This window comes from Passer domesticus, chromosome 5, assembly GCF_036417665.1.
Source record: "Passer domesticus isolate bPasDom1 chromosome 5, bPasDom1.hap1, whole genome shotgun sequence".
Lineage (NCBI taxonomy): Eukaryota > Metazoa > Chordata > Aves > Passeriformes > Passeridae > Passer > Passer domesticus.
Window position 1 is genome coordinate 3,199,217 of NC_087478.1, and position 24,496 is coordinate 3,223,712.

Genomic DNA, 24,496 nt, shown 5'->3' on the forward strand with positions numbered 1-24,496 from the left:
TTGCATTTCTTCTGCAGTTCTCTGTGTCAAGTTTGCTTTTAGAATGATAAACAGACATATAAACAAATAACAAACTGGTAAAGCTTCAGTATAGGCTATCATATATATATATATAGGTGGGGAAAAATATATATATTAGGAAAAGGAGTTCAACACTAATAAAAACTTGGGACAAATTAAATTGACAAAGCTGCCCATTACCTTGGCAAAAAGTCCCTGTCAAAAGATAAACTTTAAAGCTAGAATGCATGAAAGAGTCCCCAGATAGAATTAAAATTTAAACTGATTCTTGAGAGATAAGCTTTTTTAAAATCCACCTCTTTGCTGCAAGTCAGGATTTTAAAAATAAATTTCCCCTTTAAATCTCTTGAGCGATTTTCATTTTTTGCAAGGCCGCACTGCTGGTGTCCTGGAAAAATGGAGAGTTAGAGCTTTATCAGTTGGTGCCCTGAGGTATGTGGCAAAGAAGCTAAATCCTTGAAGATTAGCAAAAAAAATGCAGCACATGGCAATAAGGGGCTTATATGACTACTAGTATTAGTTCAGGTGAAAGAAGTATTGCTTATACATAAAACTGGACAAATCCACTGACAATGTATTTTTAGTTAGCTACAAAGGAGTCTTATATTGCTGGACTTTACCTCTTTGGTGATTTGGGAAGCTTAGTAATCCACTGTAAATGCTCTTCTGCTGGCCCCAATTCCCAGTATTACTCCAGAATGCTGCTCTTTCGTTTTAACCCCTAAAAGTACATGTTTCCTTAATTTAGCTTTTAGATCACACAATGACTTATTTAGCCAGCAGTTGTGCTGCAAGAACAAATGATCAAGTTACAGCTTGGACATTTAATCTGCCACAGCGCGTCCGCCTCCGAGGTGTAAGCACAGCCTGGGAGATGAGTTTGTGGGCTCGCTGCACTTTCAGCTCCTGATGGCCAGGAGGAAATATCAGAGTCCCATTTCTAATATTTCTGTAGTTAAACAAAAGCTGACTCAGCTGTAATATTCCCATTTTTGAGCCTTGTTGTAGTTATTACCTCTGTGCGCATCCCATCTTGTTGGGTGATTGAGGCTTTTTATCAAGTTTTTCCTGGAATTTTGCCCCAGGCTGCTGAAAGGTACAGAGCAGCAAACAGAACACTGCATAAATGGCTGGAAAACAGAAGCTGAAGGCTTCATGCTGGGAGTGTTTAGTGATGGCACCAAGGAGGAGAAGCTTTGTCTCAGGGCTTGCCTGCAGCTCCATGCCCTGCAGTGGTGTTGGGTGCTGCCCACAGAGCCAGAAAAGGAGATCTGGGCACTGCCTTGCGAGCTCCACCAGATGAAAAGCAAACACTTGGAGCAGTTACACCCCATTGGTACTCCACAGATTACCAGGCATGCTGTAGGAGTGACTGTGCAGCTCAGGGAGCAGCTGCTGACCCAGTTTCAGCTAACCTTAATAAGCTGAGCTGGGAACTAAAGTAGTTGAGGAACTGCTTCATGAGAAATGGAGCCATCCTTGCATCCAGGCAGGGCTTGCCAGAGCTGCCCCAAAGTAAACTGCCCTTGCTCCTGTGTCAAAATCCTGTCATCAGTGTAGAGGAAGACCAAACTCTGCAGGATGTAACTGTGAATGCTGCTTGGTTTTCTCCCTGGTCTAAAGATGTAAACCCTACACACAAACTCATCTTTCTACATCTTTTGTAGAAAGATGCTTCCTGTCCTCTTGTATCAAAGGTTCAGATTTAGCGTTCTGGTGGAGCCCTGTTTTCTTCTCCTAGCAAACTGTGATGTTGGTATCTGAGCAGAAAGAAATGGTTTATGTTCTTTTCTTCTGCCATGTGAGCCCACACCACCATTATTTAGAATGAACCAAGGACATTTATGAATGGTGTGGGCATCTCTCTGTGCTGTGTGCTGGAAGCTGCAGCAGCAGTGCTTGTCCTGAGACATTTTGTATTCAAAACAGGCACTAAAGAAGAATGAGAAACCTGCAGGAAAAGAGGCAAGATAGGCTGTGCAAAGCCATAGTCCTGAGCCTGCAGTAGCCAGGCTTCAGTTTCAGTCTCTAAGCAGTGGGTGATGTCGCAGGTTAAGATGCTGGGAAAACAGAGAAAAGACTCACTTATCACCTATAGAAGATGAAATTGTTGCAGGCATTTGAAGCTTCAGAGGAAAAAAGCTCTTGCAACACTCCAGGGGAATGACATAACAAAAAATGGTTCTACATAAACAAAGAGTGCAGAGAGGCCTGTGAAATCAGCTAATCCACATCCATGGAGAGCTGTATTGCAAAGCACAGTTCACTGTGTCAGAGCAGGAACACCACTCAGGCTGCTCTCTTTCTCTCTCTGGTCTAGACATCTCCTGGAGAGCAGCTCCAATTCTTTTGCCAAAATGTGTGGCATGAGATTTTGTTACTACTTTTCTCAAAATAAGTCCCGCTTGAGCCCTCCCACTCTGGCCTGCTCTCCCACACTGCATTCTGTGCTTTGCATTGAATATTTACCTTCCCTTTTTCTGTGGAAGCTTTATGAAACTGGAAATTTGATCAGGTTTCCACTTAGTTGTATGCATATTCGTTTTGTCTGACTTCCTGGAGCAGATTCAGGCAAGTGGTTGTTTTATTAAATATGGTGACACACATGCTCAAAATGAGATCAGTCTCCATCTCTGTTTTTATATGTATATCTCTCTATATATAATGTATATACACTTGTCATATATGGACATAAGTTGAGTAATGAATGCCTGGAGAATCATTACAGTGTCAGCTGTAGCATCTGTGGTCATTCTGGACAGGTTTTGCAAACCAGTAGCTCAATGGGAGTTGGTAATTTTGGCATATACTGGTTCCATAAGTTCAAGGACATATTCAAGTGGTCTAAACTCCACCAGATACCAAGATTGGAATCCCAGGCCACTTGAAAAATAGTCATTAAAAACCTCAGCCTAATTGCAGTAAAATGCAGTGGCTGTTATGCCTGCATGGATAAGAACTTTCATAAAGTATTCACTGTTGGTAAATTCAGCTTGGAGTTTATTTGCTTCCTTTGTCTCTCCTTTTGATTCAAGAGAGTCATGGTACATTTGTGTGATGAACCGGGAAATAATTGAATTTAAATCTCAGAAAAACTTGCAAACACCAATGGGTGCCTGACAAGTTTGAGTACTAAGATCAAAGCATTTCTTGTCATTGTTTAGAAACAAACTGGGAAGTTTTGTGTCTCTAGAAAAGTACTTAATCAAGAAGATGTACTAACAAATTATATCAGGATGTACAAATGCAGCAAAATTTCAGGTTGATTTTTTTAGCTTAGAGCGTGTATTTGTGAATTGCCACAGCTGGGACTCCCTGCAGACTGAGACCCATCCACGCCATGGGACAAAGTGTGAGAGAACAGTGATAGTCTGTCATAATTTTGTTTCATTAAGCTAATATACTCTGGTTAACTCCATCAGTGCTTTCATGTAATTAATATATTTTGGGAGTCTGCTTGCAGCCTTTGATTGATGATTGTGTTTCCCTGTACAGATAAAGGTGGAACCAGTTGTTCCAGCTCCATCACCGGTTATTCCTCGGCTGACTTTAAGAGTGGGCGCAGGCCAAGACAAGATGTAAGTACAAATAAATCCATCTGTGAGGTGTATGCTCACCACAGTCCATCCTCTGGCTCTTCTTTTCCGTGGGAAAAGCTTAAAAATTACTGTCAAATTACATTTATACAGCAGAATGCATTCTCCAAGTGAGACCCATCACCTTCCATCCATCCTACTGCGTGTCCCATTCCATGTCTTTTTAGGGCATGGATTACAGGGCTCCATCTGGGCTGGCATGATGCCTCCCGTGGCATTTAGTGAGGTTTCTGTAATGGATGCTTATCCTGAGTGTAACCTACGGCTAAGTTTCACAACACTCCCCAGCTAACAGTTGTTTTATGCTTTAAAACATAACAGTTGGAATTCCTTTATACACGTCTGTTTTATTATAACTGTTGATGATTATTCATGAGTGTACCTAGCACATTTCAAGTGCTGCTTCATTAGCTCCCTAATTATTGGGTGCTGTTGTACAAATAATAGTTACTTTGTACTGGATGAGCATAAATAGGGTGATCCCTATCCTGAGATCATCCAGCATAAACAGGAGGCTGGAGAGGCTGGGGAAACCATGTGTCACCAGGCTTCTTAGGCTGGTCCTGTGTTGTATGTGAAGGGTTTCTTTTAATCAGGTTTTTTGTGTTGATTTCCTGGCACAAAGCACACTTTCATGTCCAATGGTAAACATGAGCACACACAGATCCTTCTTTTCCAGTCCTCACATTAAATATTGCTAATGCAGTTGTTTCTCTTATAGAGCCATTAGGAACTAAACCCCCTAATCACTCATTTTTCTGCTCTAGAAGTTAAATGGGATTTTGATGATTATTTTCTTTTTCTCTGCTGTCCTACTTCTCCCCAGTTGGAAATGATGGCTTTTACTGGTTTGAAGCTGCTGAGGGACTTCAGTCATTCCTTGGTTTCTGAGACACCCACATCCCAGTTATTAACCATTTCTGCTTTCTTCCTTTCACAGTACTTGAGCGTGATCTAAAATTTCTGTGCCTCAGGTTGCTGTACAAAGTTCCAGCTCTCTCAGAATACTTGTCTGTCCTGCTGAGCATGATTTGAATGTGTATAGCTGAACATGCTCTCCCTTGAAAACCCACAAATCCATTTTCCTCCTTGAGGAGACATGGATGCTTTTAAATTCTGCTTTTCCAAGGACTGTAGAGTGTTTATATGAGGGAAATTAACTCATATTTCCAAGGCAGAACTTCTGAATTAAAGTTCTGAAGCCATATTTTAGCACCAGTTATCTTCCAACCTTATCTCACTGCAGTGTTTCTCATACCCACACATGTTTTGAGAGGGGACTTCAGGCTCCATCTGTTTGCTACAAATCATGTGGGTGCATCATTGTCATCCCTGCCAGCCCTTAGAGGGTCTGAGATACTGACACCTCGTTTCATGAGCTTTTGGGAAACTCACTTTTATTCCAGATTCATTTTTACATCTTTAGTGGTACCTTGGCCCCCATCTAAGGATCTCATAACAGGCAGAAAGAAATGCTTTTTGATGTGTTATAGTAAGGGAAAGTTAAACTTATGTTTTGTCTGTGTTGGTAATGAGGCTCTAAATATCTGGGAATTATCATATAAAAATGTTGTGTTTCAGTTAGCCTGTCTCTGGAGTTAACTGGCATGGGATTGTTGGAGGATACCATGAATCTCCATGGAAAGGTGCAAGGAAAATTTTTAGGGATTCCTAGAATTTGATATGAGTAGAAACTAGATGGAGAAATTGATTATTTCAATTTCTCTGTTACAGAGAAGAGCTGTTTGGAGGCTTTTGGAAGTCTTCCAGTACCTGTTCAGTTGTAAGTTAATTTGTTTGGGGGAACATCACATAGAACATCTTCAATAGGAGCACTTACAGATGAATCACAGGACTTTCAGGAGTCTGCAGCAAAAGTGCCAGCTTGATGGTGCATGGAATGGAGATTCACATCACACCATAAACTCAGCACGAGTTCTCTGAGTAACAGCAGCAGTAGTGAGCAAAACACCTTTGTGCAGTGAGCAGCTGGGGCTCTTCAGCCTGGAGAGATGAAAGCCATGGAGAGACCTTAGAGCCCCTTCCAGTGCCTAAGGGGCTCCAAAAAAAGCTGCAGAGGGACTTTGTACAAAGGCGTGGAGTGCCAGGATAGTGGGGAATGGCTTCAAACTGACAGAGGGCAGGGTTAATTGGGAGATGAGGAAGAAATTCTGCCCTGTGAGGGTGGGGAGGCCCTGGCACAGGTTGCCCACAGAAGCTATGGCTGCCCCTGGAAGTGTCCAAAGCCAGGTTGGATGGGGCTTGGAGCAACCTGGGGTAGTGGAAGGTATCCCTACTTATGGCAGGGGGTTAGAACTGGATGATCTTTAAGGTCTCTTCCAACCCAAATCATTCTGTGATTTTATAATTTTACTTCTTGACTCCTCTGCTTGGGCCAGCGTACAGAGCAGTGGCAGCAGTAACAGGAAAGTCTTTTCTCTTGTGTTTGTGAATAAAAGTACATATTTCTCCCAGATTCAAAGTAATATCTGCATTCAGGCTTGTCTGGAGTGCAAATGTTCTTACAACATGCATAATCTCAAAAGAAGTGGCTATTAACAACATTGGGTTAATAGACATGAAAATGTATTATTGCTGAAGGATGGACAAACCAATATTGGAAAAACTGTCCTACTTAAGAGTTTTTTTGCAAGTGTTTTAACTGCACAGTAAAACAAGAAGAAAGTAGATTATTATCAAAGCATTTCCATCTTAGTTGTAAACAATTACAGCAATACTTGCATGGATGCCACATTAGAAGAAATTTACTGGATTCCATTCTAATGCAATTAGAGCTAATTTTGTTCTTTAAATGAATAAAAGGTCAGCTAGTAAATCTAGTTTATCTCAAGTCCAGGCTTCAATAAATTGTTTTATTTAATTTGTTGTAAAAGATCTTATCCTTAATGGGCCTTGCTCTTATTGGTTTGCTTGGGTTCTAAAATATTTATGACCACTTTTTTAGATATGATTTGAATGATATGTTGGAAGGGTTTTTCACTTTTTTTTTTTCCATTCCAGTGTTATCAAGGTAGATTGCTAACTGAGTTAGTATAGGAAGGAACTAGTGATGTTATCTTTTTTCAAAACAAAACAAGCAAAACAAAAAACACAGACTTTTAAATTTTAAATGAGCTGCAAATGATGAGTAGGGTTTAATACTTTTATTCAATTACATCATGGCTTCTTTTTGTCTTGTTGTTTTTCCTAAGCACTATCATTTTTCATACACATAAGTTTTTTTTTAAATCATATCTATTGATAAGGTATTGACATTCCAGCTACTACTACATCTGACATAAACTTCAGCAAAAGTACATGCTGTAATGTTTGATACTTCTGATAAATTTATGCTACATTTAAATACAGCTTTTAAGAAAAAACACATGGCTGCTGACACTAATGCCAAACCACAAAGCAAAGTACTACTCACTGGGTGCTGTTTCAGTGTTTCTGTGCCCTGGAAGCAGGATACATGTTTTTTGTGAAATCAGGTCTCCAAATTTACCTTAAATTTCAGACTTTTGCTCCAGACTCATATCATAACTCTGCCATCAGCAGGGAACCTGGAAAGCAGACAGGAAGAAGGGGAAAGACAGGCATTTTAACAATGTTTAACTGGTAAACCTGACCTGCTGCTCTAATGAAATTGCCCCTTGTCTTCTATATTTTTTAAGTGAGTAGATACGTGACTTTCTCCAAAAACAAATCACACACATGCTCAGATACCCATGTGTGTGTGCCTATAAAAATGTATATTAAATAACCTGTGGATTGTAAGATAAAATCCTCAATGGATTAAGGGATGAAAAAAATTTTGTTACCAAGATACTTAATTGGCCCCACTAAAAATCTTTATTACTTGGTAGGATATTATCAGTCCAAGGCCAGCTTATTTTTGTGTGGAGGCTCATTCAGCTGCATGATACCCTCATGACAAAAGCCATGAACAGCTGATGTCCTGTTTTGAGGATCTCAAAACCAAGGGTCAAGATAGAGAAATTATCCTGTGATCATAGATGTGACTTCTCTGTGTAGAAGACTATTTTTGGGACTAGGAGGACAGGAGAACCTAGTTTATTACATCAAGTTTCTTTATTAGATTATTCATCTAAGAACTCCTACAACCCCCACAAGGAAGAAAAAATTCTTAACCCAATAGCCAATCTAACCCTGCCCTCTTTCAGTTCTATTTGCTCAAGAATTTGTTAATTTAAGTGCAACACAAAGTTGCAGTAAATCGGTTCTTCACTCATACTTTTTGAAATCCCACAGAGCTATACAATCTCACCTGTAGCATGCAAAGTGCCACCAAGTGTATGCCCACCAGAAAAGAGATGCCTTATTGAGGGATCTTCTATCTACAGCAAGCTTAATTTACTAAAGAGTTGAGTTGCAAACTCTCCAGAGATTGAATTTTCTTGAGAAAACTGCACACACACATACACAATCAGACTTTAAAAGGTCATGGCACCAAGAAAGGGAAGAAGAAGAAGAAGAAGAAGGTTTTAACAAATACATCAATATGCTTCTTATTGACCTGGCTGAAGAAAGCAATTAGGCAAGGACTGTGTTGGTGCTCCCCAAAGCTCACTGGGGATCTGAGTTGCTGCTGTAACATGAATATTTGTTCTTTTAAAACTGTTCAAGCTCCATGTGAGTTGTGGAAAAAAAGCTGGATATCCAAGACTTTGCTGCTAGTTTGAGTTAAACTGTAATAATCCTGCCCTGTGCAGTTTCCAAGAATGCACCTGATTGTTACAGAATCATCTTTGGTATATATTCAGGAGCTTCAGTTTTTAATGGGGTTGTTCTCATACAGATAAATCAGAGGGTGTGAAGAAACTTTTGAACTTTGGGTGCTATTTAGTGGTGCGCTAGTCAGACTTTGATAATTTACATTATTGTCTTCATAATGTTTGCCCACAAAAGCTGAATAATGGGGTTCATTAAGCTCCCTGTACAGGCATATCCAAATTGTTTGCCTCCAGCCTTGGCTCCCTACGTGTGGCTGGGGAGGGAAGGATTGGCTTTTTATTGACTTGTCAAGCCTTAGGTTTGCATTACCAGCCAAGTAGCTCATGACCCATTCCATTTATTGCACTGTTTTGTGGTGGGGAAACAGGTAAAGGAATCCTGCTGGAAGCCCCTCCCTGTGCACGTTTTGATGAATAAGGGCAGTGTTTGGAGCAGTTAAGGCACCGTGACCAAAGCCTTGGACAGACGGAGTGGCAGCAGCGTGGGGCCATTGTGGGACACAGCTGTGGGTGGTGTTGGTTACCCTGCTGCTTATTCAGGGGAGAGCTCCAGAGGAGAATTCATTGAGGAATTAAAGAGGAGGGGGGGAAAAAGAAGTGATACTTCAGGGAGAAAAATGGAGAAGGGCTAACCACTGTTTGGGACAATTAAACAATAGAGCACACGCAGTAAAAGTCTGTGTTTATTGCTGTGCTAATGGGCATCCCAATTATTTTAGCAGGGAAAGGCCTTGTTAACTGTGCGTTGACAGAACTGCTGCTCTGGGTGTCAATCCAACTCGTGCTGTAAAAGAGCATGTAATGGTGAAATCATTTTTGATATGATCAATAGACCACCTAAGTGAGGAGGCAGAGTAATGAAAAATGATCTTGCTCCTCTCCAAGGTGTGCTGAAGGAATTCCAGTGATCTTTACAGCTTTCATCAATCTTTGTGAGTGTATTTACTGACATGCCCACATTTCTCTGTTCTGTGGTCTTTTAAATTATAAGAGCTGAAGGACTGATTTTTGGTGCCTTTTGAAATGCTGAATGTATTTTAATGAAGATACTGTCTCAGCTATGATTCATATCCCTTTCCCAATTGCTCTTTTTTAGTGTAACATATTGGCCCAAATCCTGCTGTAAAATCCCCATGTGTGGTCCTGTACCCATCCAAAAGCCTCTTTCACTTTGGTGGAGGTTCCCCAGCCTCTCCCTTGCTGCAGGATTGCAGCTTTTACATTAAAAAAAAGAAAAATAAAGTGAAGAATACTGTATCACTTTTACCAAACCAAGTAAATTATCATTTTTGTTTATATTTCTAGAGGTGATTTAGCACAGCTTTTTCTTCCTTGAGCATGAATTAAATTTACAGCTTCAAATGTAGTCCTTAGGTTTTTTTTCTTCCTTCTATTTTATTTAATTACTGAAGCCACCCCAACTAATTATTCATCCTGTTTATGGTAGGCAGTAGTCTGTGGCAAATTATTTTCATTTTGCTGCTGGCCACATTGGGTGATGACTCCAGAAGTGAATCCATAAAAAGGCTTGAGTCATTAGAAAACAAAACAACTTGCTGCGAGATTCTTTGATTTTGCTGCTTATTGCTCAAGAATAAAAAAAAAAAAAAACAAAACAAAACAACAACTTGTATACTGTATACCACAATTAAAAAAAATACCTCAGGCAGGTTTAGACACATGAGGGAATTGCTTGTGTAAATGGCCATGAGCAGCTGCCCTTGTGAAGCACAACAGAAACTGATCAAATATCTGTGAAAGATTAAAAAGGCAGATGGGTATTTGTTTCAAAAATAAACTTTCCATAGAGGATGACTGCAGGAGAGACGTACTGATTTGTTCTTGACTTTGACAGAGGTGCTTCTTTTTATTCACTCTTTTACTGAGGTTTTTAAACAAAAGTGAAGAAACTCCATAGACCCAAGGATTTGTGGGATGGTTCCTGGGAGCTGGATGTGGACAAGAAGATCATAAATAGCCACAAAAGCACAGATGGTCCTACCTGAATTTAGTGAAATTCTCCTGTTAGCAATTGATCTTTTGCTGTGCAGAATCTCCAAGTCCAGGACCATCTGTCTTACTTGTTTCTTTCAAAAACAAGCTTGGTAACAAGCTGAAAATTACAGCTTTAGAGATTTTCTAAACCCATACTGGTACAGCTTTCTGGTAGATAATACAATTCATGTTCTATACCAGTTCCCACCAAAAAGGGTAGATGTAGTCCTGGTTTATGGGCAAACTCTTAGATCTTGCATCCCATAACATTTCCCAAAACAAATGACAATAAAAGGAGTTTGCTGGGAACACAGAAGAGAAAGTTTGCAAAGAGCTCATTGACATAAACATGTTTTACCAGGTTCTGGTTTTGCTCTTGAGAACTCAGCAGAAGGGGTTGGTGCCAGGTGGTTTTAACATTGAAGATGTTTGTTATTGATGATAAGGGGAAAAATAAGATGAAAGATACCAAGACGCCACGCTACCAGCTCAGTTTTGTTTTGTCAGACTGGCAATGAACCATCCAGAGGTGTAAGTCAGAATGGTGAGAAAATGGGAGGGAGATTTAGGAGTCATCAACTGAAAGGTGCTTGTGGTTGTTGGGAGAAATACTCTGGGTGTAACAGATACAGAGGCTGAAGGCCAAGGGCAGAACTCTGTTTCGCTTAAAGTAATGGGAAAATAAACAGTAGAAAACCTGTAATTCAATTTCAACAGTCCATGTGTCCATAAAACTAAGGAGTTAGCTGGAAATGTCAGCTGGACTGAATGTCCAGATGTTTGTGGGACTTTGCCATAATGTTAGAATTGTAGAATCATAGAATGATTTACGTTGTAAAAGACATCTTAGATCATCAAGTCCAACCATTAACCCAGCATTGCAAAATCCATCACTGAACTGTGCACAGGTGCGACATCTACATGTCTTTTAAATCCCTCCAGGCATGGGTGACTCCCCCACTGCCATGTTCCAGTGCTTCACAACCCTTTTCATGAAATCATTTTCCCTAATATCCAGTCTGAACCTCCTCAGGCTCAGCTAGAGGCCATCTCCTCTTGTCCTTTCAGTTGTTACTTGGCAGAAAAGACCACCCCCCACCTGGCTGTACCTCCTGTCAGGGAGTTCTGGAAAGTGATAAATTCCCTCCTGAGCCTCCTTTTCACCAGGCTGAGCCCCCCAGCTCCCTCAGCTGTTCCTGGTGCTCCAAATCCTTCCCCAGCTCTGTTGAAATGGAGAATGAGCTGTTGGTCTCTCTGTGCACCACTGAAGGTCAACACCTTTGCCTGGGACAGGCAGGCACCCAAAAAAGTGGATGATATCTTGGAATAAGTGCTCAAAGTTAATTTTCCTTGATATAGAAGAAGCACATGGCAGGTGATGTTAAAGTGCTGAAGTCTTTTCACTTGAAAAATTGCTTAGAGGTTTGGTACATTCTGGCTCTAGTTGGTCACAGCATGTGCTTGTGGAGCTTCTGTTTGCCAATATGACTTGTTTGCACAAAATAAAATATTCAGCAGGGCATGAAACAGCAAATAAATTTCCCTTTCTAAAAGTAATATGGGAATTAGCCTACATTACAGAGCTTAAATCACACTGATTCTCCTCCAGGGCTGGAATAAAATTTTCAGAATCACCTCTTATCTTTGAAGAATCTAAACCATATGGAAATTTCCTGATTTCCTTAGGTGTTTTTGACACTTTTACCCATAGGTGTTTATGTTTTTTCTGGTGCAGCAATCTCTGTTCCAGGTGTGAGATTTTTCAGAAACAAAATAGTTAAATTGCTTTCTAGCATCAAGGAATTTATATCAATAAGGGGATATCAATGCTAAAAGATTATATGATGATTGATAATCCAAGTGAATTGCACCAGTTTCAGTTATGTCAGTCCAGCTGATTGTGTCATTTTCCTAGACACAGAGACCCATTTAGCTCCTTCTCCTTGCTTAAAAATGGATCATGGGTTTGGGAAAGAATTAGGACTTTTCAAATGTTACTTTTTTTCCTCTGGGCAGAGAAAAGTAACATTTTCAAAGTTACTTTTTTTCTCAGAGGCAGAGCTTCTTAGGATCTCTGCCTCTGAGAAACAAAGATTACTGTAATTTTTTCACTAGGCCTTTGGAAGTACTGATACAGCATTTTTTGGAGCTCATTGCCCATAGCAATCATTCTGCCCTGTGGCCCATATCCTGTTTTTGAAAAGCCATTTCCTTTTGGTGCACGTCTTTCCCCTGTGTTTAGGTGAAGCAGTCAATGGGGCTTTCAGCCGTGAGGATCAGAATGAAATCAAATAAATTACTTCCAAAGATTGGAAACCATTTCACACCTTGGAGCTTCATTTTGCTCCAGATGTAGCAAGTTACAGCTCCTGCCACTTACAGCTGATTAGAAACCAACTGGCCTGTTGCAACACTTCAAATCTTGGTAGAATTTGCCCTTTGCCTGCAAGCTGACACTTGGTGTTCATCCTGTTTGGGTCTGGAACTATAACTGTGAACAGTGATTGCCCTGGAGTGATGATTAAAAAGGGTTTTTATTCACTCTACCTTCCTGACAAACAGAAAAACTTCACTGAAGTTTTCTTGTCGTCCTTCCCCTTGGAGCAGTGTTGGACACAGTTTTAAACCAGGAGATAAGCATTGAATCTTTACTGTCAGGGTGGTGAGACACTGGCACAGGTTGCCCAGGGAGGTGGTAGACTCCCTATCCCTGAAAGCGTTGCATCAGATTGGATGTGGCTCTGAAAAACGTGGTCTAGAGGAAGATGTCCCTGCCCATGGCAGAGGGGTTGGAGCTGGAAGATCTTTTAGGTCCCTTCCAAGCCAATCCATCCTTTGATTCCATGAGATCTGTCTCCTCAGCTGAGATTCAGATATTACACACTATTGTCTTGGCCCCAGCACAGCCTTGGTGTAGTTGAGCAGAAATGGCAACAGAAGATCTCATGAAGTTCTCATATTGGGTTGAAATGCTGTTTGCACTGGAACAGATTGTGAGAAGGAAAAATAACTTAAAAATGCTGTTGTCAGGAAGCTTTATGCTCTGCTCTTTCAGAAAAGGGGTTATAAAAAAAAACAATATGGAAAAATAATTGGTAATCATGGTATTTGAGGAATTCTCTGTCATTCTGTCCTTCCACTTGAAATTTCACGTCCCTTAGGTATTTCCCTTTTTTATTACATTTAGATATTTTTTCTTGGTTACTGCCAGGCACTCTGTGACAAATCAGTGCATACTAAATACACTGAGGTTCTGTTAGCAGGACAGCTCCTGCTGGCATTTAAAAAGAAATCTAAAGTGAATTTAGGTTGGACACAACCAGTGTCAAATGCAGTGTTTACATTAATTCTGGGTTTTTTTTCAAAGGGAGTGGTAACCTGTAGTCACGATTTATGGAAGCTGTTATTACCACATCTATTCCCAAGGTTTTCTCACACCTCCTTTAATCTGAAGGAACTGTTCTGATTCAAAAACAACTTTTAATTGACCTTTTATCTTTCAGTGTACAATCTGTTTGTGGTACATTGCTAGGCAAGCAGCCTGCAGAGAATTGCAGTTCTTGTCTCACTCTGATTGTGGTGGTGGTGGTTGATGTTCATTTGTGTTTGATTTCTGCACAAAATACTCATTCGGCCTCAGTTTTAGAGTTCCTGGATTGGTGTGGAGAAGGAAGTGAAAGTTTGTTTTACATAGTATTGTACTTGCAGACTAAGTGATGATTTCAGACACATGAAAACACATTTGGGAAAGAAGGTAACAATATGTGTATGGTGATGTCCCAAGGAAGAGTTTAAATCCCAGCAGGACTCAGGTACCAGGAGGATTGAGGCTCTGCTGCAGTGAGAGCCGCCTACCTGCAGTGAGCTCTGTGCCTCAATTTTCCTGTCTATAAAACAGAGCTCATAAATCTTGCCATCATTTACATAGTGTTTTGATATCAGGTTTCTCTCCAAGTCTGAAGTAACAGTAATTATTAGTCGTGGGACTGCTATTTCCCTTTGATTTCTCCCACCTCCATATTCTGTGTGTGCAGCCCCTTCTTCAAGACAGGCTAAACCACCCTCGCTGGGATTACTCCATCACCTCTAATGGTGCAGCACAAAACCATTCATTTCTCCACTCTGGAGTCTAAAGTCTCTGAACTCCATTAGCCCAAGGGAGTGGTAGGCCCAAGCGTGCTCCAAAATGCCGATCTCCTGTTTTGATAACTGAGCTCTAAAATCAAGATAAACAAGCTGCCCTATATACTGAACATGTCCTAATTGCACACTTGAGGCATGCCAGCCAATCAATGAGCGCGTGTCGCTCGCTAATGAATATTTGTAGTTTTGGAAGATTTCACATGTGGTGTTGTTCCTTGCTGCTCCTGCAGTTATTAGCAGAGTGGCTTCGAAGACCCTGTGCAGGAGGAGAACCTGGCTTTAGACCAAGAAACTCTGTAATCTAATTTGGTGTGTTAGCTGGGCATGATCACTCTTATTCAAATTGTATTAGCTAATACTTCTTTCAAACTGTTTACACTGTGTGCAAAGTTGTGTTTAAAGCCCTATTAGCTAATACATCTCCTAGTCTAGTCTTGGGGAGGGTTGACTCCCTGAAGAACTCCTAGCAAGACTTTGTTTACTTGCAGGAGGTAAGAGAAGGAGGCATGGAGAGAAGGGGCAATGATGTTTGAAACCATCCAAATGACTCCTGCTGTGCCAATATTTTGCTGTCAGTCCCTATCCTCGCTTTTATTAGAGCTAAGAGTTTGTTTATTGAGAGATGGCTCTCCAGTCATGAGGATAACTTTGCAAACCATGGGACCATTGGCACCAACCAAGGTCTTAGACATTCAGCATTGGGAACCAGGGCTGTCTGTGGAATGGGGAAGACACAGAAGAAACATCTGAGCTGGGTATGGCAAGTCTGGCAGGAGCCCCAGGAGACTTTCACTGAACCAGAAACACATCATGAGCCAAAGAGAAAACTTCCTTGGGGAGCGATAACAGTGGGGTTTTGGATGTTCCCCACTAACAGGAGAAGGAGGCTGGTTTTGATGCGTAGGTTGCTCCCAGGATGGCCTGATAGCAGAACTTCCTTCCTTCTGCAAGTCACAGCAACATAAATTAAGACTCCTGTACTTTGACTCACAGTCTAGCACCTTACTGACACATATACAGAGCCTGAGCCCCACATTAGGTACCTGAAGCAATCACTGGGGCATAGGTAATGTGAATGTCTTCAGTCTTGCTGATGGAAGAATCATCTATCACTCATTATATACCACTCTTTGGTTTTCTTCTCCTGTTCATTCACAGAAGGTGTGATGCTGCAGCTGGGGGTTAGGCAGTACTACCAAACTCATTGCTCTTGTTTCCTTTTAGCAAGTATGTTTTTACTATTACTCACCATAGTTCTGATTTTGTAGTACAAGTGGCATATCTTGTGAGAAAAATCACCATTATCTCAGCCAGGCATTACATGCTATATTATTCCAAGCCTTTCTCAAATGATGGCTTGGAATTTTATTGACTTGAAATTCAGACAATGTCTCCAGTTGTAGTGATACTGCCTTTGGAGTTGCAACAAGCTCTAAAGTTGAACTTAGAATTCCCATTGACAGTGGAGGCAGACATTCCTGATTCTCAGGAGTCGTTGCAATTTGATTTTTGTCATGGTTTCTCTACTGATGTCTCAATTTTTTTACTTTCTTAAATGATCCTTGTCCCTGGAATGTCTAACCTTTCTTTAAATCACCCTCTTCTTACAGTCCTGTCACAAATCAATCACACTCCCACAGTTACCATTCAAATATAAATAAATTAGTTAAACGATTTACCAAAATGTGGTAAAACAAATCAACCTATCCTGTGTTTTGTTTGAGGTTTTGGGGTTTTTTTTGGGTTGTTTTTGTTCTATTTTTTTAACATCCTTTTCCTTCTCTTTATATTTCTAACCTAGAGCCTTGTAGTAAGGGCTTTTTCTGGCTTGTCTGTGAAATTGCATACACATCAATAACACTGTGTATCAACAGTCATTAATAAAGGCTGGGTCCTCTATGTATCCCCCTTCCTGGGCAAAATGGTTCTATACAGTGTATTTACTAGAGCTACATCCTGTCTACTTCAGCTACTCGAGTAAGTAGCAATATTTTAACTACTGAGTGTATAGTGTGCGTCATTTATTTGTCCTGACTAGATCCACTGCTGATTCCATAAACATTTGGGGAAAGAAATACCAAACTAGCAAATATTTGCAGAACCCCCTAATGCAGGATCTTAACAGGATGATATGGTCTCTCAGTTTGAAGATTAAAATCAGTGCTGTTCACAGCTGATTAACTTTCCTTTCTAATATTTCCCACAAATTGAACGAATGCAATAAAACTTAACAAGGTTTAGTAAAGCCACAGAGAATATTTATACGACAGTGAGGTACAGACTGGCTGGGGGTGTCCTGGCATTCACTTTGTAATGGCTCTGTGCTTTATCCTGTAAATGGATGGGTGCAGCAATGACAGCAGTCCTTGTGTGGGGTTGAAACAGCCTCTTTGGTGACTCCAGGGTGACGTGAATTAGCTGCTCTAGAAAATACTTTCTATTTTCTTTCTCTCTCATGGGTAATGGATCGTTGCCTTCTCTCCCATCAGCTCTAACAATCCTCAATGTTGCTCCTACAGAGTCATCAGCAAAGTGGTGTCAGCTCCAGAGGCCAAGCCTTCCACTCCCGCGGCGCGGCCCAAAACACCTCCGCCTGTGCCGTCACCGGTGCCAGCTCCCGTTCACGTCACCCCTCCTCCAGCTCCAGCTCCTCCTCCTCCACAGGCCACCATCTCACCAGTCCTCATCCCACCACCCTCCCCAGCCGTGTCAGCAGCTGGAGGCTCCAAAGCCCCCGTTCGGAGCGTGGTGACCGAGACCGTCAGTACTTACGTGGTAGGTGACACATGCCAAACTCTGTCCCCGGGCCAGGGGCATTCCTCCCTGGAATTGGTGACCTCCTGGGTGGCTTATCATCTCAAACTGATGGTTCCTGAATTGCTGATGTTGCTCTCTGTTAAACTGCTGTTTATCCAGCCCTTGTTTCCACACACATGTTTTGAGGGGTTAATAACTTAATTGAAACACTACAACTTGGACTGAATTTTTTACTGGTTCCCAGTTCCAAATTTAAGTTCCTTCTAACAAGTCCAACTATATCTCATATAATATTTTCTGCGAACTGAGCTAGAGCACTTTTTTTTGGAGGTGGAGGTTTTTTATAGGTGCTTTCAAAAGTGCTGAATTGAAACCTCAAATGTCAGACTCACCATAGATTTTGCTGTCAGTCAGGTAAAGTACAAAACCCTCATACAACATCAAGAACTTGACTTAGCCCTCATTTGAAATGTGTAGAGTCCACTAATCTCTTTCCTGGTTTCCTCAACATACAGAAATTGCAGATGTTTGTGCATCTCAGAAGTCTGTAGATTGTTCATTAGTCTATCCTTCATTTGTGTGTTTGACTTGTGCTCTGAGCTTGGCCTGTGTCTGGCAGCATTCTTCATTCTTTTAGAAAAGTCTCTTGAGTAACATGGTGTAGGAACTGCATTCCCTAAAAGAATGTGGATAAATGTCTGGGTAGGACAAGACTTGCTGTGCTGCTGAGAATTTCTGCTTTAAATGCTGTGTGAAATGAAGTCCTGAGCATTCCTGATGCTTGAAAAGCAACACAAGGGTAGCAGTGTTGTTATCCTCCCTGTCCTGGCTGAATTCCAGCTTGATTTGTGACACCTTGCTTAGCTGCAGTTTAAAAATCTCACAATTTAAAACACCTAAAGCTTACTTTTATTACAGAGTTTGCCGTGCTTGAATTGCAACATATGCATGATTTTTTTTATATTTTTGTGATTCTTGTTTTAGTATAGATTTCTAATATAAATCCACCCTGCATTTCTAATGGAAAGGTGCTTCCCTGATGGACTTAAACTGCTGTATCACGTTACTGGTCTCTATTTAAACAGCTGCTACATTTCACTCCTGAGTTAGTTACAGCACTGGACAACGTCACACAGGCTCTGCATATCCTTAGGTGCAGGACACAGCCTCACCTTTGGTGCCACAGGTGTAAGCCCACAGCCACTCTTGTTATGACAGTCACTAGTATTATTGTCATTGTTATTATTACAGTAGTGCCCAAAGGTTTCAAAATTCACTTTAAGGAAGAAACATTTCCTAAATACTCTACTACATTTCATTTTCTCCTGTAACTATGAAAAGAAATAATTTAGAAATTCTGTTAGTTTTAAAAAGAAAAACGTAGCACTTTGCCTAGATACTTCCAGTGGTAACACACTTAGCACCTTTATGGAGAATTCAGAGGATATGGAGACTCCAGCTCATTTTTGCTTTTCTCAGAACCACAGATCATCACAGAATAGTTTGGGTTGGAAAGAACCTTAAAGACCATCTTGATCCAGCCCCTCTGCCACAGGCAGGGACACCTTCCACTCGACCAGGTTATTCAGAGCCCCATCCAACTTGCCTTGAACAGTTCCAGGGACAGGAAGTCTACCACCTCTCTGGACAACCCGTACAGTGCCTCACCACCTTTATTGTAATTTTTTTTCCTAGTACACAATCTAAACCTACTTCCCTTCAACTTAAGACCATTCCCTCTTATCCCATCACTCCAGGCCCTTGTGAAAAGTGATGTTTTAGAACATTATAGTTGAAACTAAGGCTTTACTACATTAGGACCCAACTATGTGAACATGCAGGGAGACACCTGATGTGACAGATTTATAAGTCAAAATGCTCAGAGAGAGGTTGGAGAAGAAGAATATGATTAATCACTATTAGCCTCTTGTATGAAGGAAATCCAGGAGACAAAATCATTTCCTCAGATCACATGGGAAAACTATTCTAGAGATAAGAGTGGAGCCAGTGTGACAGAGGTGCCCAACTCCCTTCTGCAAGGGAGGAGAGGAGAGTGATTTTATAGTTCAAAAAAGAAAGGATACACATCTCCCTGTTGGATAGCATCTCAGTCCATGTGCTCTGCTCATTAGCTCTCAGTGGTTTGTACTAACACAGCAATCAGCAATCCCACTCTGTGCCTCCTTGCATGACCCTTGGCTCATTAAGGAATGAGAAGTTATGCAATATTTTTAATGTCCTTATTCAGCAGCCCAAGTTCTTGTTTAACAAACAGGCAGAGGTCTCTGTGATTATAGACCACCCTGCCCCTCTTCAGCTCCCGAGAGCCTGAGGCAAGCATTCTGCAGGGGAAGAAAATACCTGAAAAACTAAGTTTTGAAAAGTTAGGGTGTCTGTTTTCTGATGGGGCAACATCTGGCAGTGCTGCCTACTCCTGGCAGGGCCAGTGCCCAAAACAGGGCAGCACCAGAAATGAGGGGATGATGGGGGTGCAGCCAGGTGTTCAGGCAGGTTTTCTAGCCCTCAGCCCAACATCCCACAGCATCCCTTCTCTGCAGCACTGTGGCACAGCATCCCCTCTCTTTCCAGAAGGGTTATCCCACCAAAATGCCTCTGGAGCTCTTCACTCTGAGCCCAGACACTTCATCTGGGGAGCAGATGCTTCTCCAGCAACTTAAAATGACTTTGCAGATGTGAGATTAGATGGTAGATAGGAATGATTATTGCAATCAATCAGCTTGAAAATTGAGTTAATTTTATGATGGTGCCTACTCCATATCTCTGTTGGGAAGGGGATTGTTCCCTGGTGAGTATTCCTGGAACTTGTATTTTTGAGTTTTAAACCACAAAAACATTCAGGGCTTTAAGAAGAATCAGGGAAGAGTGATGTGTTGGTTTCAGCTCTGGTACATTCCTATTGATTTTTCAGAAAGTGGTGTAAGATGTACAGACCACCGTGTAGTGGCTTTTTTTTTAACTAAGAACATTTGGGGCTTTTCATCTGCTACTTTTTAATATTGTGTTTGTAAGCTGTACAGATAGCAAAAAGTTATTGCCTGAGATATGTGTAAATGCACAAAAGCTGAGAACAAAACAGTTTCTGCTTTTGAGATTCAGCGATAATGTGCAAATCTTCATAAAGGAGTGATGGAGTCAGGGTAATGCCCCAGACATTTTGTACTTTGTGTCGTTAATTGCACTCCTTTAGGTGGATTCTGTGACATTTTGCGTGTATGTTTTTAGCAAAGAGCTGTTCAAGAACCACTGGAAATCTAAAAATACAAACAATGGGTCAAACAGGATATAAACATTAAAAAAATGCATATGATGAACCCGGTGAGCAGCTGCCCAGTACTGTAAATGATCTGCCTTTCTTGTTTCATTTACCCTTTAGTAAATTGTACTGCGACATAAATGTCATAAGGGGAATGGAAAGTTACTCAGTAACAACTTTTTTTATATCCTGATCTTATCAGCTCGTTGGAGTTGAAGACTTTGGCTAATAAGTAATGCAGCAATATATACACACGGCGCTGTATATTTTACATGCACATAAGAACTGTTATCTTACGCAGGAGGCTGCCGTGGCTCCTGCTTGCCATTAACAGGGTCGAATTTTAAAAGTATAGACAGAGAGGGAATTGTGTCCTTAAGTCCTGGCTCTGTGTGTGAATGCCTGTGCTTAGGTTGGGTGGTGTAACTGGCTTTACTGGTTTACAGGACAATGCAGGAAAATACATGATTTTGTCGTCATGAGCAGTGTAGGAAAATCAATTAAGACGTAACACTGAGCTCTCATGATCAGAGAATTCACACATAACAACAGGGGCTGCTGAATGGCTTAGCCAGATAAGCAAGAAGCCTTTTTTTGTTGTTGTTGTTGTTGTTGTTGGGGGTTTTTTTTAGTGTCAATTTTCCTGCCTGGTTAGCCCTGAAAACCAGCTAACTTTGCTTTTCTTTGCACCAGATCCGAGACGAGTGGGGTAACCAGATCTGGATCTGTCCTGGCTGTAACAAGCCAGATGATGGCAGTCCAATGATAGGTTGTGATGACTGCGATGATTGGTATCACTGGTAAGTTCCTCTCATCCATCCTGCTCTGCCAGTGCCTGGCAGATTTGGGCTATATTATTAAAAAAACCTTTTTTTTTCCTAATAGTTCATGACGTTGGGAATATTTAAATAGCTTTACTGTGTCCAATTTAATAATCTGGAAGATATTTTTATCTCTGTTGCTCTGAAATTTGAAAAGACAGATTTTAAGCTCTGAAGGAGAGTTACTTTTTAATTAATGGGCATTGGTGATAACGGTTGTTTTTGAAACTGCTGGGAAATATTGCTGATTCTGGTAATTTTGTGAGAACTACAGGATTATGAGCACAGTGTATACAGATAGACAGTTCAAATTATGAAGCATTGTATGAACAGTAATATAAATGTCAGCTCTTATAAAAAGGTTAGGGGAAATTAATCACTTTTTAGGCAATTTTTTTTTAAAGCTACATAAAATCATAAGGGTTTTTGCAGATGTGTTAAAGAAGCATTTGAAATTATTTTAAATCTAGTCTATTACACCTGAAAATGCACTCATATTTTCTACTAAAATAACACTTTTTATCTGAGTATCCTTTTGATACTTTTGTTTCAATGCAAGAGTTCTTAGGTTTCAGTCATTGTTTTTTAGGTTTTGATCATTATACTCGTTAAGATAATTGCTGTATTAATTTGAAGGCCAGATCCAGTCTCCCACTGGAAAGTAGCATTTTTTGGAGTAAGAAACAAAAGCAATGTTGCTCCACTGAGATGATGTGATATTTTCCTGTCCTTCCCAGGCCTTGCGTTGGGCTTACGGCTGCACCCCCAGAAGAGATGCAGTGGTTCTGCTCCAAGTGTGCCAACAAAAGGAAGGATAAAAAACACAAGAAGAGGAAGCACAGGGCACACTGAAGGCTTGGCAGGGACTGGAATGGTGCGGTCACCGCGGCACCTCCTGCCCCGACTCGGCTGCAGGAGGGATCCACCCTGCCCGCGTCCCCTGGGCCGTTTGTGTCCCTGCACTGAATCAGGGCCGAGGAGATGCCCTTGGTCAGGGACTGTGGGGTTTCACAGCCCATCCGAGCCCAGGGCGTTGGATTTTGGTACATTCTGATGCTGTTTCTTCCCCCTGGCAAGGGGAGTTTGCACAGAGCGCCGTGAAGGCTTCGGTGGTTCCTGGGACCGCTCCTGTGGCTCGGCAGCAACACGGATGAATGTTGTAAATACAGATATCTGTCCTATTCTTCCTCAATTTGTTATTAATCCCTCTTGAACCTTCGCAGTAAGGTGCTGAGAGGAGGAGAAAATGTAAATTGCAGTAAGTTGTAAACTGAGACAACCTTCTGGAATGATTTCTGTAGTCTGGATACAGTTCAGCCTCGACTCTTGCTGAGCCAGATAATCATAATGTGGAAATAAAAAGTGGCTGGTAAATATTTTTGTGATGAGAATATATGAAGCTTTTTTCCTTGATTTTTAGTACTAACATAAAATAAACATGTTCAAGCTTTTGTGATATATCTTCTATTTTTTAAAAAAGAAGTTTCTATTGTGTCAGTTTTTTTCTTCCGTGTGAATTTCTTTCAGTGGATCTGTAATATATTTTATACTTTGATTTTTGGTTTTTTTTGGGGTTTTTTTTGAGTCTTTGTCAACGTAACTTTTCATTGCTTGTACATTTCATCAGTGTGTAAAAACACTTCCCATTAAAAGATTTTCACACGTGTAAATAGCTGATATTTATAAAGTAATTTTTTTTAATTATTTTTTGGGGCTTGAGGATTTTTGTTGTCGTTTGCCCGAGAATACAAACCTAGCAGCTACTAAAAGCCTGTGTGACAACCGCCTGTCCCCATGGCTGTGAGGGATTGGTGAGCTCTGCCCCAGCTGTGCGTGCACGAGGAGGTGGCCAGCACCATAATTAGGCCTTGATTCAGATACTTAAACATGTGGTAACTTCTTAAGAAGTGAGTAATCCTATTGCCTTCAAGGAGCCTGTTCCCACACTTGGTTGTACATGTGCTTAAATGCCTTCTGAATTGGGAGCTTAGGCCAGGGGGGCTCTGCACTTCTGGTGGCAGCTACAGCATGTTAATCTGTAGCTGGAATGGACTTTTTTCCCCCTTTTTCTCCTTTTTTTTTTTTTAAACAAGTGGTTACTGAGTTTGCCAAAAGCATTGTATTAGGTGGAGGAGATGCAGGTGTATCCTGCTTTGTGTATCCCCTTGGAGAGACCAGTGAACTGAATCCCACATTCCCCCTTGAAAATGTGAGGGGAAGGTGCAGAGAAACTGAAATAAAAGTCAGTGTTAGATATTGTAGTGCAATGGGTCTCAGAGCTAAATAAGAATAAATCTTGAAAACAGTTTATGCCTTTTGTTTCTAATCAATTTTAGATTGCATTGGTTGATTTGGGGATATTTGTATTTTAAACCAATGCAGTGAGAACGTCTGATGTTGGAGAAATATGGCCCTTTAGCCTGTTGTGCAGATATTAAGAGTTATTTTTTAAATGCATCCAAATTGATATTAATGAGAGTGAATTAGTCATGTTTTTAAAAGTACCAGTCTAGTTAGGGAAATGAGGCTTTGCTGATAGAACTGTTAAATTGCAAATCAGTGGTGATATGGATGAAATTGGTTTATTAAAAGTGCACTGTTACCTGCTTTGTTCAATGCCATCTCGTTTATATTCCGTCCCTGTTAATTACCAGTCAAGAAAGTTCTTGGGTTTGATTTTTTATTCTATTTTATTTTGAATTGTTGGATGTTGCAATGCCGATTTTTGGTTTTTTCCACATGTAATGTGCAGACATACAAAATACGCCGTCTTTGGTCATTTCTGGTTGCAATAATAAAGAAATTAGCTTTTGGTAAGTTGTTTATGCATTTCCTCCTCCTCTCCATGAATCAGAACTTCTCACATTTAATCAGCTGAATTACTCAGGATGCCATGGGAGGGCTGAACTCACCCTGTTCCATGGCTGTTCAGCTCTTCCTCTGCATGCTTGGCCTTGCTGCTGCTGGGTTGGTTTCTTAACCTGGCTTTTATGATTTTATAAATGACCCCTGTGGCAATAAAAAACCAAAGCATCATTTTCAGGAGGCTTGTGTGGCTGAGGGGATTAGTAACGGGAGAAGGGGCCCTTCACCTCCGGGTCATCAGTTTGAAGCCACGCTTGGTGCTGAGCC

General features: G+C 40.9%; 1 protein-coding gene across 1 annotated transcript in view; it reads left to right on the forward strand.

The window, feature by feature from the left end:
- The window catches only part of TAF3 (TATA-box binding protein associated factor 3), a 113,675-nt gene extending 89,494 nt beyond the window's left edge, over positions 1-24,181 (forward strand). Inside the window, exons 4-7 of the mRNA XM_064421730.1 lie at positions 3,517-3,599; positions 17,032-17,287; positions 21,237-21,343; positions 22,102-24,181. Of these exons, the coding sequence (XP_064277800.1) occupies positions 3,517-3,599; positions 17,032-17,287; positions 21,237-21,343; positions 22,102-22,216 (561 nt within the window). The 3' untranslated portion in view covers positions 22,217-24,181. The remainder of the gene's footprint in view (positions 1-3,516; positions 3,600-17,031; positions 17,288-21,236; positions 21,344-22,101) is intronic.
- Positions 24,182-24,496: the final 315 nt, after the last annotated feature.